This window comes from Pelobates fuscus, chromosome 1 (assembly GCF_036172605.1).
Source record: "Pelobates fuscus isolate aPelFus1 chromosome 1, aPelFus1.pri, whole genome shotgun sequence".
NCBI classification, from domain to species: Eukaryota; Metazoa; Chordata; class Amphibia; order Anura; family Pelobatidae; genus Pelobates; species Pelobates fuscus.
This window is the reverse complement of record NC_086317.1, coordinates 30998188-31015739: the sequence shown is the minus strand read 5'-3', so window position 1 is coordinate 31015739 and position 17552 is coordinate 30998188. Positions and strand designations below refer to the sequence as shown.

At 35.3% G+C, this 17552-nt stretch overlaps 1 protein-coding gene across 4 annotated transcripts in view; it reads right to left on the bottom strand.

Annotated features, from left to right (window-relative positions):
• Positions 1-17552, bottom strand: part of ERG (ETS transcription factor ERG) — a 214836-nt gene that overhangs the window by 25347 nt on the left and 171937 nt on the right. For 2 of the 4 annotated variants that reach the window (XM_063447272.1, XM_063447282.1), the window contains one exon: positions 1141-1358. In XM_063447272.1, coding sequence (XP_063303342.1) covers positions 1141-1358 — 218 coding nt within the window. Of the gene's footprint in view, positions 1-1140; positions 1359-8194; positions 8608-17552 lie in introns of those variants that run through there. The other 2 variants (XM_063447291.1, XM_063447264.1) reach the window with 2 other exon arrangements.

Sequence of the window (17552 nt, the reverse complement as noted above, 5' to 3'; positions counted from 1 at the left end):
ATCTGCTTATAAAAGTATGAAATGGAGATAGCGTAATAAACAGTTTGGCATTATGCATTTTAATGACAGCTGACAGGGTTAATATGGTGTGTTTATTTCAGCCATGTGTTTTTACTTTTGGTCACCTCAAGATGGAAAATTATATTTTTGTAATCCATTTTGGAGCTGATTTTTTTTTTAAAATCTGTTTGCCTTTTCAACCACCACATAAAATAGTACGGCGATGCCAAGTGCTGTAACATAACTGCTAAATAAGACAGCTTAGACCAGATCAAAGTATGAAAACATTGGTTTTTGAGCACCTTTCCACTCCAGTATTTATTTACAGCTCGGACTCAGACTTGAAAAAATAAAACAAACACTTTCCACTTGGAGCTAATGAAAGTGAATAAAAAAATGCTAGCATTCATAAAAATAAACTTTGTATATCATGAATTTCAAAACATATATATGCTTCAACTAGGATTAGGGGGAGGAGAGTGTCACTTTAACGGGGCAGAACATTAAAGGCACTCTAAAGTCACCCAAACCTCAATGAAGTGGTCTGGCTGCAGTGGCTCTGCCTTTGAAGTTTTTATAAACTGCAATGTTTCCATTGTAGGGTTATTCCACCTCTAGTGGTGCTTCCAGTAAAACTCTGTCATGTGACGTGGAAGACTGGATCGTGCCCCTGAGGCTCAATGAGTATTATTGGATTGGACCATCTCGGAGGAGGCCATGTGGGAGTTGGAGACATGAACAGTGCAGAGGGAGCCTCGGCATTGGAAAAGGTAAGCAAAACTTGAATTATATTGTGTTTTATGGCATACGAGGGAGGAGCAAATATAGAACTAGGGACACTATAGCGTTTGGAATATAAAGTTTGTTTGCTATAGTGTTCCTTTAAGGACATCTCCAAATCATGATTTAATAGAGGGTCCAGCAGGATAAGGGATGAAGCTGGAAGTGTTTAGGAGAATTTAGAAGAGCTCCTGAACTCAAAGAATCATTACTGTGCTCTACGCGGTATGATAAGGCTTACAAACATCCTACCTTCTACACCTTGAGGAAGAAAGAAAACAAGTGTCCACTCATATGTAAACATAGTCTTCGTATAAGATGATTAATAAACATATTTTTACTTTATCTATTATTTTTTACCTGGATCCATTCACTTGATTTGGGTTACATTCCATCTTGATGGTCACTCTGGATGGAGGTTGTGACAACCAGTCTTGTTGAGGGACACGAGGACTCATTTTTGAAGTTTGCCCATATTCACTCGAGGAAGATGCAGTCATCTCCGTCTTAGTGAGATGCTGAGTTCCGTAAGCGCACTCAAACAAGGATTGATCGTCACTCACCACTGATAATGCTTCCTGTAAACAAACAAGGGAAATGCTAAAGATTAAAATCATCTAGAAACGCAGCTAATTTTAGGATGGGGGGGGGGTAATATTTTATCATGGATCTCAAATATAAATAGGCACAAATGTCAAAAATGTTTAACCTTATTTTGGACATGATGTAGGCCATCCATTAAAAGTAAGTGGGTTTCGTTAATGATACATAGCTACATACATTACATTAAGTAAAAACTAAAAATAACATTTATACATTTTACTTAATTTCATGAAACTATTTGTGCGCATGGTATACCGTGTTTCCAAAGTATGTACACTGCAGTGTACATAGAACGCTGCATGTTTACAGAACTGTACCATCAACCATGTAACATATGCTATGAGTCTCACCAGGCAACATAAAAGAGATTCCAGAAACAAAGCCATTCAAAAGCTCTGGCTACTCAACCAAACATAAATTAAGTGTGCAGCAACAACTCACTCAGAGATCATAAAACCACCTAGGGCAGTGGTTCCGAACTCAGTCTTCAAGTACCCCCCTACCAGTCCAGGATTTAGGAATTACCCTGTTGTGTCTAAAGTGTTTTTTCCCCTTTTTTCTAAAAACACCTTAGACACAACTGGGTAATCCCTAAATCCTGGGCTTATAGGGGGTACTTGAGGACTGAGTTGGGAACCACTGACCTAGAGCAACATATAAGGAACTGTGGATCTTCCTAGTCTCAACTGAGGTCAAAGATCATATTTTGACAATGAGAAAGAAAATGGGCAAACATTTAATTTATGTGAGAATTCAAAGAAGACAAAAAAGAGAAACATTAATGCTTACTTCACATTTGCAAAAAAAAAAGCAAAAAACATTTTGATGACCCCAAAGTGTTTTGAGATATTGTCCTCTGAACAGGCAAGTCAGAAAAGAATGTTTTGGAAGACATGAATTCCGTTATGTCTGGAGTAACACAAACACAGTATTTTGCAATACAAACATGAGGTGTGATCTAATGCCAAACCGTAATTGCGTTATACAGCATGACAATCAAAACACAAGAGCAGGTTCCCCTCAGAAAGGCTCAAAAGAAACTAAATTAAGGTTTCAGAGTGACCTAGTCGAAGTCCTGAATTGAACCCAGTTGAGATGCTTTGGTGGAACCCGAAATAAGCAGTAAATGACAACAATTCTACAAAGACAAATAGGCCAAAATCAGTCGATAGCGATGTAAAAAGTTGAGTTTGAATAGTAAGACACATTTGGTTGCAGTTGGTGCTGATGTAAGTTATTAATTTCAAAGGGGAAAAATAACGTTTTCACTTTCCTCAAATAAATACAACTAAGATAAAAAAATGAATTTGGTGTTTTTGTTCCCTTACATTTTGTACAAAGCTCCGAAAGCATACCACGTTCATATATTATTATATAAATATATTATTTAGGAAGAGGGTAAATGTGTTTTTTTTTTCCACAGGATTGTAAATGGCTGTATTACTATTCATTATACTGGGTGCACTCTAGCCATCAGCTCAGTTAGTTAATGTACCAATTATTTGATCTGTTTAAACTACGTGGTTGAATGTGCATTTTCGGGCAAGGCTAACGTAGGATTGCTGACACTGGTGATACACTGTTGAGCTGATCAATACCAAAATCTATAACTCAGGACATGCTCGAAAAGAAAAGGAACTCTCTAAATTTGTGTTAGTAAAACACTTGCATAAACTGATTATTCTTACCATTTACTAAAAGGCCTATTTGATCAGTGGTGGTGCACGTGTGCAATAGAACATGGCTGAAAAGTGTATATAATAGTGTGGATATATTATACCCCTGCATGTGTACAGCGCTACGGAATCTGATGGCGCTATATAAATAGTAAAATAATAAAATAATAATGTGTATGACTCACATATTATGTCTTTAAAATTAACCTCTGCCCCCTATCCTTATAAATTTAACTCCGTGCAATGTAAATATGTAAGTGTGATGAAAATTATTATAATAATACATTTAAGTCATTTTGGTCAGAATACATTAGGAATATGCTGCATTGCAATCAATGATTAAATCTGACAAGCTAGAATATGATAAGTGAATTTTTTCATAAAATTAATTTTCGATCGTTGCCACAGAAAATATTTTTATTAACACCACTGGAGGATTTTGTATTTAAAACATAATAAATTCAAAGTAATGTTATAACAACATAACCTAAATCTCAATGTATCATACAGTTCAAAAATTATTAATTCATGAATTCATTTAAATAATTTTTTCAGGAGTCAGATGTCGAAGCTGTGGACATTACATTCCACGCAAATGCTTTAAGCCATTTTTATATTTTTTTTATCTGGTGGTTTTACTGTGTAACAAACCACACTGTTTCATGTTCACATAGTTATGTATGTAGTGGTTTGATATGTGGTTTACTTGTTTCCTTACATTGTTTTATCTTGCACAAGGCAAGACGGTTACATGTTGTAATTACCTCAATTACTGGAATGCCATTAGATGGCTTTACACTGGTTCTGGTAAATTTTATTTCATTTCTATAAGCCAAAATTATTGGACGTAGTGTAACAGTGTGTCACACTTTGTCACCGTAGGACACACAAATAATAACAATTGTATTTAAAAATATCTTCTGAGTAAGAATTACAGGTATAACTATATCCAGAATACTTGCCAACCCAAAACCAAGGTCTAAAATAAAACATTTCCTCTTTATCTGGAATAAAATCTATTTAAAGAGACACTGTAGGCACTAAAGCCATTTCATTTTTCTGAATTAGTTATAGTGCCTAGAGTCCCCTGGCACTGTCCTTCCATTCAGTGTTAAGCCATTTTATAGCAGTTTAACAATATAAATTGGTCCCTGGGTTCCCATAGCCCAGCCCCTACTGGAGGTGTGGCTAAGGCAGATATTACATGCTTCCTTCTAGCCATACTAAGTCATACCAGCGCTGTGATAGACTGAAAGTGGTCTGCTGACATTATCAGCTAATCATTGCTATTCAGGCTAATGCTTACTTACTAGCCCAAGCAGCACAGAGGGCATGGGCAACTATAGACTCTCATTTAAAAACATTTTAATGTTGAATGGAAGGATGGAAAGATGGTGCCAGAGGAATCCAGACAATATAACCACTACAAAGCGATGAAGATGTTACAGTGGCTACAGTGTCCCTTTAACATTTTTCTCTTATTATATTTCTAAGATATGGATGTCAATTCAGTTTTTCAAGAGTCCACATCAATAGTTTTGCTCTGTTGGCAGGCATAGGGAATTGCATTCATCTTTATCTCATTTTACCAGCAGCAGCATGAGTTAAGCAGGGGAGGTATGTTGGGTGGCAGAGTTCTATACACAATGTTATGGGGTTATTCACTAAAAGTCTGAATGACCCCTTACCGAATTGGGCAAAAACATCCAGCTACATACGGGACCAATCAGATTGTAAAGTCTGGACATGGAATTCAACAATGTCCAGATCTTGTAATTCGGGCCTCAAACAGGCCTTACTAACCAGCCATCACGTGAAAAAAGGTAAATAAATAACAAATACATTTTAAAAAATGGGGGTCATGAAGGCCCCTATTTTACTATCATGGATGTATTTTACCTCCATTGTGTTTAAAAAGCCATTGCTGCCCAGTATCTAGAAAAGGTCCAATCCCATTGGGCTGCAGCCCGTGGGCAACGGGTGGAGGTTATTTCAGCATTCCTACGGGATGACCTAGTGCCCTCCTTGGCCTCCAACCATTAAACTAGTGAAGAGGGGAGGGCCTTGTGTCACCTATTATAGTGGGTGGGGTCCTGATAATTATAGTAAAAGGGGAGCACCTCATCACCTCTATGTGGCCCCCACCCATGAATACCCAGTTGCATGATAATGGTTAATCAATTTGTAATACTGTTATTATTATTTTCATGTACAACATTCAATTGTTATCTTATTTAAGACAGGGATCTAGAATATATATTTTTGAGTTGTAAAAAATAAAATTTAGAAATCCACACCTCTTTTCTCATGCAACTGGACGCCTCAATCTTAGCTCCCAGTCAATCATTGTTCTAAGATCTGTCCTTTTGCCCGCCTGGCAGTCAGCATAGAGTAAGCATATAGAGGAGACATGAAACAATATTTCTGTTTCTCCTCTTCATCTGCTTTATTTGCCCTGGATTTGCCTTGTCTGAACTGGATTATGATGTTTGCTAAATCTGTAATGGGTATTTTTCAAAGATAACTGAGAATCTCTTGAAAAAAGGTAAACACGGATTTTAGGAGATGTTCCATATTTTATTCAGTTGTTTAAAATCCAGAGAAGTGCACTTTCCTTTTCAATATCTTTAAATGTAAAGCATTTGTGCATGCATGGTAAGTGCTTCTACTGAAATGCATCGTGTACGGGTGGAAATGTTCTTGTTGTAAATGGAATCCCGGGAGGCCATGTTTCAGTAGATTATCCATGAAGCAAATAGTTATTTTATGTTAGCTCATGTGGATCATCAAGAATGATATTAAACCTTATATGTTATCTTACCATAAAGTTCCATTTGTATTAAATATTTGTATATATTGTTTTGTTTTTATTAAGAGAGGGTAACAAACATACATGTACATGTAAAGAACATAAGCAATTTCAAACAAGATAGGTCAGAGGAGAATCGCCAAATATATTCAAACTGGGATGAAGGCCACCATGTTATCAAACATTTGGTAGACAAATGTACCTGTACTAGAGAGGTGGATCCATACCTCCCAAATCCTTCTGCCCCTCTTTTCTATCCTAGCGTCCACCATTTCTAGGAGCTCCTCAGCAATAATACTCATAGTAAGAGGTCCACAACAATAATACTCCCAGTAATGTGTCTTTAAAATACAATAAATGTATTTAGAAATCAGCCAGTGTAAATAAGAAACGTCCTTATTCTAAATTACATTTTAGTTCCATAAATTGTTATTAGTAAGTCACCTTAAATTTCTCAGGACATCCCCGCCCCGGTAACACTCCCACTCACACCCCTAAAATTAAAGTGTCCTCATTTGTCCATTTAAAATTATGTGAGGTAAGCGAATCAAACAAAGTGGCCAATGGGTTTATAACCTAAATGTCTCTAAATTAGCTTTTTAGTATAAATTAGATGTCATGTACATTGAATTTAGGCTCAATCAGTACAAACCCCCGAATTAAAGAAAACACTAAAACTGGTAGCAGTTAGAACACTGCCAGTCTCTCTTATTATTAATTGATCATTCCTCAATATACTTAAGTACCATTTCACAAACAGGATCTACACATGTAGAGAGGCAAGTTGAGTAAACAGGTATATAATGCGGAAATGATAAGGACTTCATTTCCTCAAAGCTGTTCCCATATATTGTAAAGGATCCGACTCTTAACCTTAAAACTAAAGGGTCGTATCTTCAATATTTTATTTTTTCCCACGGATGTTAGTGGTTAATAGGTTACCTTTCTCTAAAAAACAAAACAATGCTCAATTAATTTATTAGAATAAAGGTGAAAGATGAACCATTTTTTGGACAAGATTTAATTTCACAATTAATAAAAAAAAAAAAAAAAGAAATATATATAATATATAAATCCTAAAAATAAACCATGTATTGGGTGGCGGTGTGTAACTCATTCTGCTAGTGCTCTGTGCTAAACTAGCATTTTCGTCACATTTTTATATTGATTTTTGTATCTGTAAAGAGACAACTAGCAGATTTAAGCCAAAACAACATAACTAAAAGGTTTTCCATATTGTCTGTTATGATCTAGTATTTAAAATTCACTTTGACTTGAGTCATTAACCCTATGGAGTTGTCGAACCGTGTATACCCTCATAATTAAAACATCCGCCTGCAGATATATCAAAGGATGATTATAGCTATATTGCCACAAATGCAGGAACAGCACAGAACTAGTCTATTCCTGCTTTGTTGACTGTCCTGAAGGGGTAAGTAACTGTTGTCAGGGTGGGTTGATGGGCATGTTATTAAATGGGGACATTTCAATCATCTTAGGTTTCTAATAATGAACATTAGTTTCATAATGCATCATACCTAGTAATTTAGAGTATTTTTTGAATATGCACACATTAAAATCCAGTGTTGTATGTTTAAATACATTTAAAAAATTGCTACATACACAAATATGAAACCAACAGAAAAGCAGAACAAAAAAGAAACAAGTCAAACAGGCTCAGGAAAATATATAAACAGCTAAATATACCAGTTACAATAAAGCTTCAACTGTACAACCCACAACGAGACTTCCAATAAATACCCCACCATAATTTCTTAATGCTCAATACAAAATAATGACTTGATCATGACTCTAATTTTACTTTAGCATTTGCCGTTATAACTTTTTAAATATATATTTAACTAAATTTTTATTAAAAGTATAAAATATGTCAATGACATTTTTTTAAATTTTTTTGGCTTTAGGATCAATCAGGTTAAGAAACAAACATAAAAAAAAAAAGAATTAATCTGTCAAACCATACACCAAACGCTCTTCCAAATCAATCAATATTAGATATATCAGTTATCCAGATTGATCACAATGTATCAGCCTTTTAATTAAATGAATAAAAAACATTATATGTTATACGTCATGATACAGGAACCACAGAACCACAATGCCCGTCTGGCTCTTATCTGATTCTATCACGTTAATGTAATTCTGATGAAGTAAGCATTGACTGTGAGTGCAGTACACAACTCTTAAAAACTCCAAAAAAGACAGTGAAACGCCTCTCCCTCTATAGTATTCACTATCAATGTTACTGATTATATTTAAAATGTAAAAGACAATGCCATCAATAAAAAAAAAAATATGGACTTACATTGGGATATTCCTTGTACATTGTGACAAATTGCATTTGCTGCATTTTTGCAGATAATGTAATTCCCAATATTTCATCCTTTCCTTTTGTCTCCTTTCTGAGAGACTTGCATGTAGAATTTTACTTCCTGAATAACTAGCCTGAATGGCTTATTCTAATCTCCGCCCAATGTGCAGATCACAAAAGAATAAATGTGATTCGGTTCCAAGACGATGTTGAGGAATCCTTTGGGGTGGGATGAAAATGACGGTCTTCTGGTCTGGTTTTTACGCCTTCTTGATATCAAGGAACCTGTGACTCACAGTGAGCAGTGAGCTTAGATTGCAAGAGTATCGAAGAACTGATGTGTAGTTTTATGGGTAATAGTCACTCGTGGTGGAAGTCACGATACCAGAACATAAGAGTCTGATTTCATATCTCTCAGTGTGCCGTAGCTCTCGTTCGAGAGGATGTTGTGAAACTCCTATGGGAAGTGTATATGTTCAATTGATTGTTCTGAACATGTTACAAATGTGCAGTGTCTTTAAAGTACGACAAATAGTTTCAACTTCCTGTTTTGCTTCCTCTCATCTTTTCCTCTATTACTTTTCAAAAATAAAACATAAATCAAATGAAGTGAGCAGAATGTGAAAAGTCTTAGTAATGCACAGCAAAAGAGCGATTTTGATTGTGGATTGCTGTCCATTTATATGTAAAAATACAATTTAGTAAATGTGCACATTTATTTAATTTAATTGATCTTCTATAGTAGAAATATTAGATGACAACATTTGAAAGAATCTGTTGTATCCTTAACTTGCAATATTTTGACAGGGTCATGAATGATTAGCATTGAAGCAAAAATAAAATTCTTGTGACATACATTAGATATAAAAAAAATACATTATTCATAGGTATTTGTAAGGAACCTAACTGCGTCTTGGGGTTGTAACCTCTTACAAATGAAATAATGTCTGTATTTGGGATCTGTACAATATAGGGAGTTCCAGGCTAGTATTTCAAACTACGTAGAGGTTCAGTAGCATACCTAGATTCTTACGTCCTCACTGGGTTAGATAGGAGATGTTAATTCCATAGTCCTTGTGCTAGATGATTTTTGGTGGTCTTGCATAATCTTGAGGGTGCTTTGGGTCATTATCTTGTTAAAAATACAGGTCTGCTGAACTAGTGCAAGTTCTAGTTAAAGTTAATAAACTGATAAATAATAAATAGCAAAAACGTACATTTTCGGAAAACATATATTACTCGAAAGAGCTACAAGTTGCATTCCTGTTGCCTTGTGCCCAATATAAATAAATAAACAAGCAAATAACGTTGGTGCCTATGAAAGTGTTGTCTCACTGGTGAGAATGTCTCACTAATATATTTAAATATATTATATTATATACACTGCTTCCTGTGGCTTTAACCTCTTAAGGACACATGACATGTGTGACATGTCATGATTCCCTTTTATTCCAGAAGTTTGGTCCTTAAGGGGTTGAAGAAGTTGGTATCCAGTTGACCTTCTATTGGTGTACCCCAATATCTTGGAATTGCAATTGCAATATGTAATATTTGATGTAATGTTAGAAATCCGATATCTCATTCAATGTGAACTCCAAATTGTTTTGTGTTTTATTTTTTCCCGGGTGAAGTGTACGGGAAGATTTTCAGGTGTTTGAAAGCCATAACTACCACGGACAGTTGGACTTACGGTTCTGCAAAAGTCTGAAAATTACTTATTTCATATATTCATTTTGGAGTGGCCACGACTCCTAACCACAATTATAAGGGGTGATTTTACATGTCAGATTAATAGGTAAAAAATAAATCTGTATTAGGCCGACAAAAATTCTAGTTTAATGCATTAGAATCAACTTTTCTCTGAGTATACAGTTATTTATTACAGGATACCGTATTAATGGGTTTCACATTGCATAAAAGCATGCTTGCATATTTTTAACTTCTGCCAATTGGAACTGAAATACAATCTGGAACCTTTACAAAACCCATGGTCCTTAGAAGCACGTTGTAGTTTGTATCCTTTAAAAAAATAAATTAAATATAGAGAGAGAGATTTTTCTTTTCTGATCCATTATTGCCATCAGTTGGATCACTGACATATTAGACTGGCATATACAAACTATATCAAGTTAGCTCTATATTTATATAGATGTAGCTGCTTGTTTATTGTTTTCAAATTAAGCAGACACATGTGGTTTAACTTAGCTAAATAAGCCCAATGAAACTCAAATATCTCATGCACCTATTTCTCTAAAAATGGAACACAACTTCATTTTTTGGTCTTTTGAAAAATGTATTCAGACTTCATGGAAATATCCCCCCGTAATTATTTTGGATATAGGATACCCACTCGGGATGGGTGAAAGGTTGCACCTAAAAACGAAACACTGGCATTTGTTTGCTCTTCACACTGACATTTGCTTGTTTATTATTGAGACTTTTTGTAAAACATTTCAGACTAAAATGTAATTCTCATTTTCTGAGTTGTACAGTTCAGAATGTGAACCTTTGACATTGTGAAATGTTGAGTTTTAAATAATATAATAAAAAACATCAGTTAGGAGGAAAATATCTGCGTTCTGCGGGCATACTTGCGAGAAAAGAGGGTAAAAGTTCCAGCAAGGAAAATATTGGTATTATTACAAATTAAATCATTTTGTGAACTACTCAGTGATTTTGTCAGAGTAACAAGTAAATGTGCATCCCTATATTACCTTAATGTTACCTGTACAGTTCATTATTTATGTAGTGTTTTTTTTATATTAATTAATTAATTGGTACTTGCTTTCCTTTAAACTTAGTTTGAGTTATAGGTTTTTGCACAGCACGGCACAGCACGGCACAGCACGGCACAGCACGGCACAGCACAGCACATTTTTTTTTTTTCAAAATCTCTGTCTCTCTCTCTCTCTCCCAATAAAACTTTCTAAACAGCACAATGATGCTGTCTGTCATTATTTGTTTATTTATCAATTCTTATATGAAGTCACACGCCGCTTCTTTTATTAGCTCTACTTAATTTTAATTTGCAAATCCCTTGCATTAATCGATTAATATTTACTAATTCTTTACACCCTCCAGTTTCATTGTTGAGGTCTCACAGTCACCTTACGTTAATGAGACCTGATATAGTTTTGCCAAGAGATAAAGCATCCCATGCACATCACAATAAGTTACTTCCTCATTACTGCACTATTTTTACAAAAACAAACAAAAGAAGGAATGAAGACCACGCATGTATTCTGTCTATAATCCATGTCCTTTGTTTGTTATTACAGCAATTGGTTTATTCATTCTTATGATGATTGAGCTATTTAACTACATTTAAGATGAATTATGAGTCACTGAAATCCAATTGCCCATTCTGTACCAGTCGGCGAAAAGGACCCAGACCCTAACTCTACTAACTTATTTGTGTGGGTACAATACTTCCAGGGTTATTTACTAAATTGAGAATTTAAAGTGATTTCAAACTCAAGGCAGCAATGCTTTAAATTCAGCTACTTTGGCCTTACATTTAGAACTCGCTTTCGAATTCTCACTTTAATGTAAATTCTCCTTTAGACCTCCTTAACATTAGAATCCATATTCAGTTATAAAAGAAGGAGGATTGCTGAGCTGATACCTCCCAAAACATGGAGAATATCAGGGAAAGTTCATCCATAGGGGGACTTGAGGCAGCGCTCCAACAGTTTTTATGTGAGAATAAACGTATTTTCTGTAGTTTAGAAACACTAAGATTATTTTTATGGAGGGGAGGGTGGTAAACAAAAAATATGGGGAAAACATTTGTGTCTCTCTAATTTTGTAATAGGTTTCAGTTTTGCAGGGCCCATCCCCCCTCATTGGTAGCTGTTCGGAGAAGCTAACTAGAGAGCATTTAGGCATGTCCTAAAAATGGGGCAGGTTTGAAATCTGTCCTTTTTCAGCTGGTTTTGCACATGCCTATTGTCCCTGTACAGAGCAATTTCAGGAATATCCATTGAGTTGATAGCAGCAAAGCCAGTTTACCATGAGTGGAGGTATGCTATTGGTCCCTATACTCGGGGGCCATCATTGACTCATAGAACCAGATAAAAGCAAGAGGCCATCTTAGAAGAAGCATAGAAAAAGCACAGCAGCAGCAAACGATTTTGCCCCCCTGGCAAATGTTAATGTATAATATAATTTTCTCTCCCACAGTCTCCCAGGTAGTATGAGGGAATTTACTCAAATATATAATCAATATATATAAAGCCAGGAAAACCCAGGGTTGACAAGGTAAGGGGTACATTTCTGATACAGAGCACTATGCTGCCTGTTACTAATAGTTTTTGTATCCCCTAATGCATGTACCCACCATCTTCTTTAAAGTACACAGTCACTCTACAGCTGAGACCTGAGACGCTCATGCTGTGGCTAACTGAAAAGCTGTGAAGCTTTAAACTGCAGGACTGGGGCTGTGACTCTGATGACTGATCTGATTTTGATTTCAATCTGTTGCAACCTGTAATGATTGTTAATTCTGGTAACCTTGTCATCTACATCTTGGCTCCATATTACCACTGCAGATTAGTTATATCACTAGCTGCAAAGGTAATAAGGATCTTGATGGTTTTACCCTGTTTACACTATGTGCTGAGATCTATTAGTTAATCAGGAGTAGCTGACACAATTGGAGTCTATCAGTATCTTAATGTCTTATCGCTGTGCACTGTGTTTGCTGACAGCTAATGAGAGTTGACATGTTTCATAACAGCAGCAATATTTAATAGAGAGCTAAAGTTATCATAGCAGGAGCAATATTATAGATGAGATCATGAGAGAGCTTGGAAGATAGACAGAGAGAGACCTGGAGCATTATACAGAGACATGGACTGTGTGGGGATCTCTGTATTGTGTAATCGATCACAGTGACCCTGGCTGTGTGGGGTAGTTATGTTATCTCCTTATTGTGCCCAGCGCTGTGTGTTATTTCTCTGTAGTTGACTCAGCGCTACCTGTTGTGTTGTTATCTCTGTAGTCTACTGAGATCTGTGTATTGTATAGGTTGTGCCTAGCTTGTTTTATTGAATGAGCATCTCTGTATGATGCTCAGCTGTATGTATTGTGTGAGTATCTCTGTATTGTATAGGGAGGAGTAGAATTGTAGGGGAGGAGTCTAACTCCCCACCATGTTAAAGCTATACCAGCCACCACAAGAGATAATGTGACTAATAATTAAAAATATGGAATTCTTTCCCCAGGTAAGTGGGTTAATCTCATAAGAGCAGCCATTAGGCTGTTAGAGTAGGACCTGCCAAAAATGGGGTACGTTGACATTGTGGCAGGCTTATGCAATGTATGATAATATAATGTAACTAAACCCCCATTATTTTGGCCTAGATTAGATGTTTTTAAAAAAAACTAATACAATCTGTCAACATTATAGTTGCTGTTTAGTGGATAGGTGAGTGCACTGGATCTTGTGTATAATACTTAAAAATAATCTTAAAGTATATCCTACCCTGGGGGGAATTAAGAAAACTGGATAAATAAATAACATAAATATGTGCACCACCATGAATGAATGCTTTTTTAAACCACAATGCGTCTATACATTATTGCTACTGCTACCTTTTTAATTTTCACATATTTATCACTGTATTATTTTGACATAGAATACTAAAATTTCAATTTCAATTTCATGATAATGTATTTATTTTGGTAATGTGGATTTCCTTACTTGAAATGGATGACAAAACAACGCTTTACCTTTAATTATTAAAGTGCCACATGAGTATGATGTGTTTTGAAATTGTTGTACCTATCTGGCACTCAAAGAGTGACCAACTATCATACCATCAATCTAGTAGTACACACCATATTTGTTAAACACAGGGAAAAAGTAGACAGAATATTTAAAATATTGGAAAGTGACAACTCTTCTTTAAGTTAGCTTTTAAAATATGTGTTCCCATCCTTATCTCAGATTGTTTTGTTTTGCTTTTTTTTTTTTTTAATGGAATACAGAAACTCTTAAGAAGTTTCTTAGAGTCAAATGAATTGCAGATACTTTTTTTTCTCTGAGTTTGTCACTCGCCACCTCTTCCCTTTGACCCGATAGTTTATTTTGTGTAACATATGTTAAAGAAATACTCCCTGGGCATTTAACTTAAAAAAATGTCATTGTTTGATTGTTTTCTTCAACAAAGGTTGTTACTTTGCATGCCATTCCCATATCTTCTGCACCACGTCCAACTTCCCCGAGAAACAACAGGAAGGCAAAGTGCAAACTCAGAATAACCACATCTAGAGAACAATGCACTCAACTGAAAAAAAGAAGGTATTGCCAAGGGACTTGATAAATAAAGGAAAAAAGCAACTAAACAAGCCTTCACAAGTAAAGTTTTATTGTCATACACGAAATGACATTAAATAAAAGAAAATAATCTTCTTCTTTACCCACCTACTTCCTAGATTGTCCATCCCCGTATTGGGAAATTGTGTAGATGTTTACGCATTTTCTTTATTTTTGTTTGTTTAGTTTAATCCTTTTTTTTCAGAGTTATTTGCGTGGATGAAAATCACCCTAGTTGAACCGCCATATGGATGATGTTTGGCTACCTGAAGACATTTTATTTTTTTGTACAAATTGAGTTGGCCAAACCAAATGTTTCCACCATGCAGAAGTCTAATGATTTGAGATGATCCATTACTGAATAAAATGGAATACATTTTTGTTACAGTTCTGTTAATCTAGGTAAAACATGACTAAAATCAATGGAATCTAAACAAAAATTACTAAAAGACCCAATGTGCATGGGAGTGAACACTGTCGTTTTATTTTAAAGTCCTGCCATATCAAAGGAAAGGTGTAAAAGAATAAAGACATCACCCCATGGATTTTTGATCCCAAACTTGATTACAAAACTGTAACTGCAGCCTGCCCTCTCTCCTTCTGCATTACCAATGTCAATTCCATGCAACCTGCGTAGAAAATGTTAGCAAACTCCCCTATTGTAACTAACGTCTCTTGTCAATACTCCAGAATTTTTGGTTTAGTGAGTAAATCTTGAATAAGGATTTTTAAATTCTGGCCTTGTTGATAGACTACAGTTCCCCTATGTTTTTGACTGTAAAAGATGTGCATAGAACTATACCAGTTGTATACCAACAAGAACCAAGGCCTGGAATTTGACAAATTTTCCATAACGTTTGCAGGTAACTTGATTTCTCTGAACAGCATCTAAATTATTACAAGACACAGTGAAAATTAAGGAAAATTCAATGACAGCTCCCTTAGTAATGAAATAGGATTTATAAGGAAGTCCTCATGTGAACATTTCCTCATCAATTTTTGTTTTGTTTTATTCCAATGTATATATCGCTTTAAGTGATACGAAGCTTTGTCGATATCATTTATGTGTGATAAACAAGATAATCATGAGTCTCACTTCATTGTGAATCAAGTGCATTTTGATTTTACATCCGTTCCTGCTAAGAATACAAAGAATTTTATATGTGTTTCAAGGATTCCTGCCCTTCCTGAGCTCGCTTGCTAAATACATCTTTCTTGGCTGAATCGTGTACGACAAGCTGATGTTTACTTGGCTTGGGAGGAAATAACATTTTGCAATTTTCCAGCAAATATTTTTTTTAATTCATTTTGAACTTCATTTAAGTCAAAACAAATGAATTAATTGCAAATGAAATGGAGATTCATATTTCATTGCAAATAGATTTTATTTTATGAAATAAAAACCAGTAGTGATAATCATAGTAACAACAAAATTACCAACTTGCATTATCAAACAATACAGAATTGAGAAGAAGGTGAGAAAAACCACCGATAGGTTTTGCTAATTTTTTATAAAGTGTAATGTTATGTACAAAGTAGCGACAGCAACGTATTGAATGTAGAGTCGTGCTGGCCAAAATGTAGCTCTTCAGTTGTTACAGAACTTTAAAGATCATAAACAGAATTTTAGCTCTATAATGAAATCAGGACCCATATCACTCCTGATCAAAGTCATACATGTTACAAAGTGCCATTATCACTTTAAAACAGCTCCGTCACCTTTATTGATCCTTGCATATCCTGCAAAGACACTCGAAGATGACATACCTTCATGGAATGTGGCAGTCAGGGGAGGAAATTGAGGGAAATGTATTGATTTAAAAGCTGTCCCTCGTGGGTGTCAACATTTTTTTTTTCAGCCAATCACAATTCATCCACCCACTGCCACGCCACTGTTGTACTCTTCCTCGTGTATATGAGTGCAAGACTGAGGTCTATGAAGGATCCTGTGTGACTGTGGGATCCTCCATAGCCCAACTCTCGCAATACTTGAAAAGATGTTCATTTCCATGTGGGAACCGGCACAAAAAAAATTACAGGAGAAGCTCTGCCTTTTTCAAGTTTTGATAACTTTGCCATCATCCCCACTTTCTTTGATGATATTTTTTTGATTGTACTAAAATTTCAATGTAATTCCAATGCAGTAAATAGGAGAATTTCTTATAGAATTTATTTTTATGAAATACCCAGAAATGTTATCGATGAGGCAAAGTCTCCATGAGACCACCCCAACTTCACGTGTTATTACAGAGAAACTTTCCTGTGGTGTAGGGCTAATGTTAATGTTAGGTGAGGGATGAGGGTTAGTGGTAGGTTGTGCATATTTCCAGGAAGAATATATTATTTCCTTCATTCTTTGGCATAGAGAAAAACTAGAAAAATAGATCTCTTAAAAAATCTCTTAAAACTTGAAATTACTTTGTGATTGTGTTTTATTATGAGAATTCTTATATTTATCTAATTTCACCAATGTCATCATCATTAATGTATCACTCAGCACTCGGAACATATCTCTATTCCAGTGAACAAAAAACAAAAGTGAGATCCAATCCAACAGGGTTATTCACTAAGTTGAGAATTCAAAGTGAATTCTAAGTAAATTTCAAATTTAAGGTCAAAATACTCAAACTGATAAAATTCTCGATATCAACGATGCTTTCGTTCGGCTACTCAGGGCTGAAATTCGGAATTCACTTTGACCTCAGTTTAAATTCTCACTTTACTGAATAACCCTTCAAGTGCCATGTTTGACATGTAATTAACTGTTTGAAAACACACAATCCCTCTATATTCGGGGCAGAAACCCCCCCCAGAGATTTGGATTATATTAATACATTATGCACTTTTTGTTACTGCCCATTAGGCTTGTTGGAAAATCGGAAAAAAACTAATTTGATTAAATTTCTAAATGTGAACTTATGGACTTACAGCTATAATAGTTTGTTTTTCTCGGTGTCTTAAAATCAAATGAATTAGTTGGAAGCTGGTGAGTATTACCCCTTGATTCTACATAAATCCATGTTAGTTCCAGCC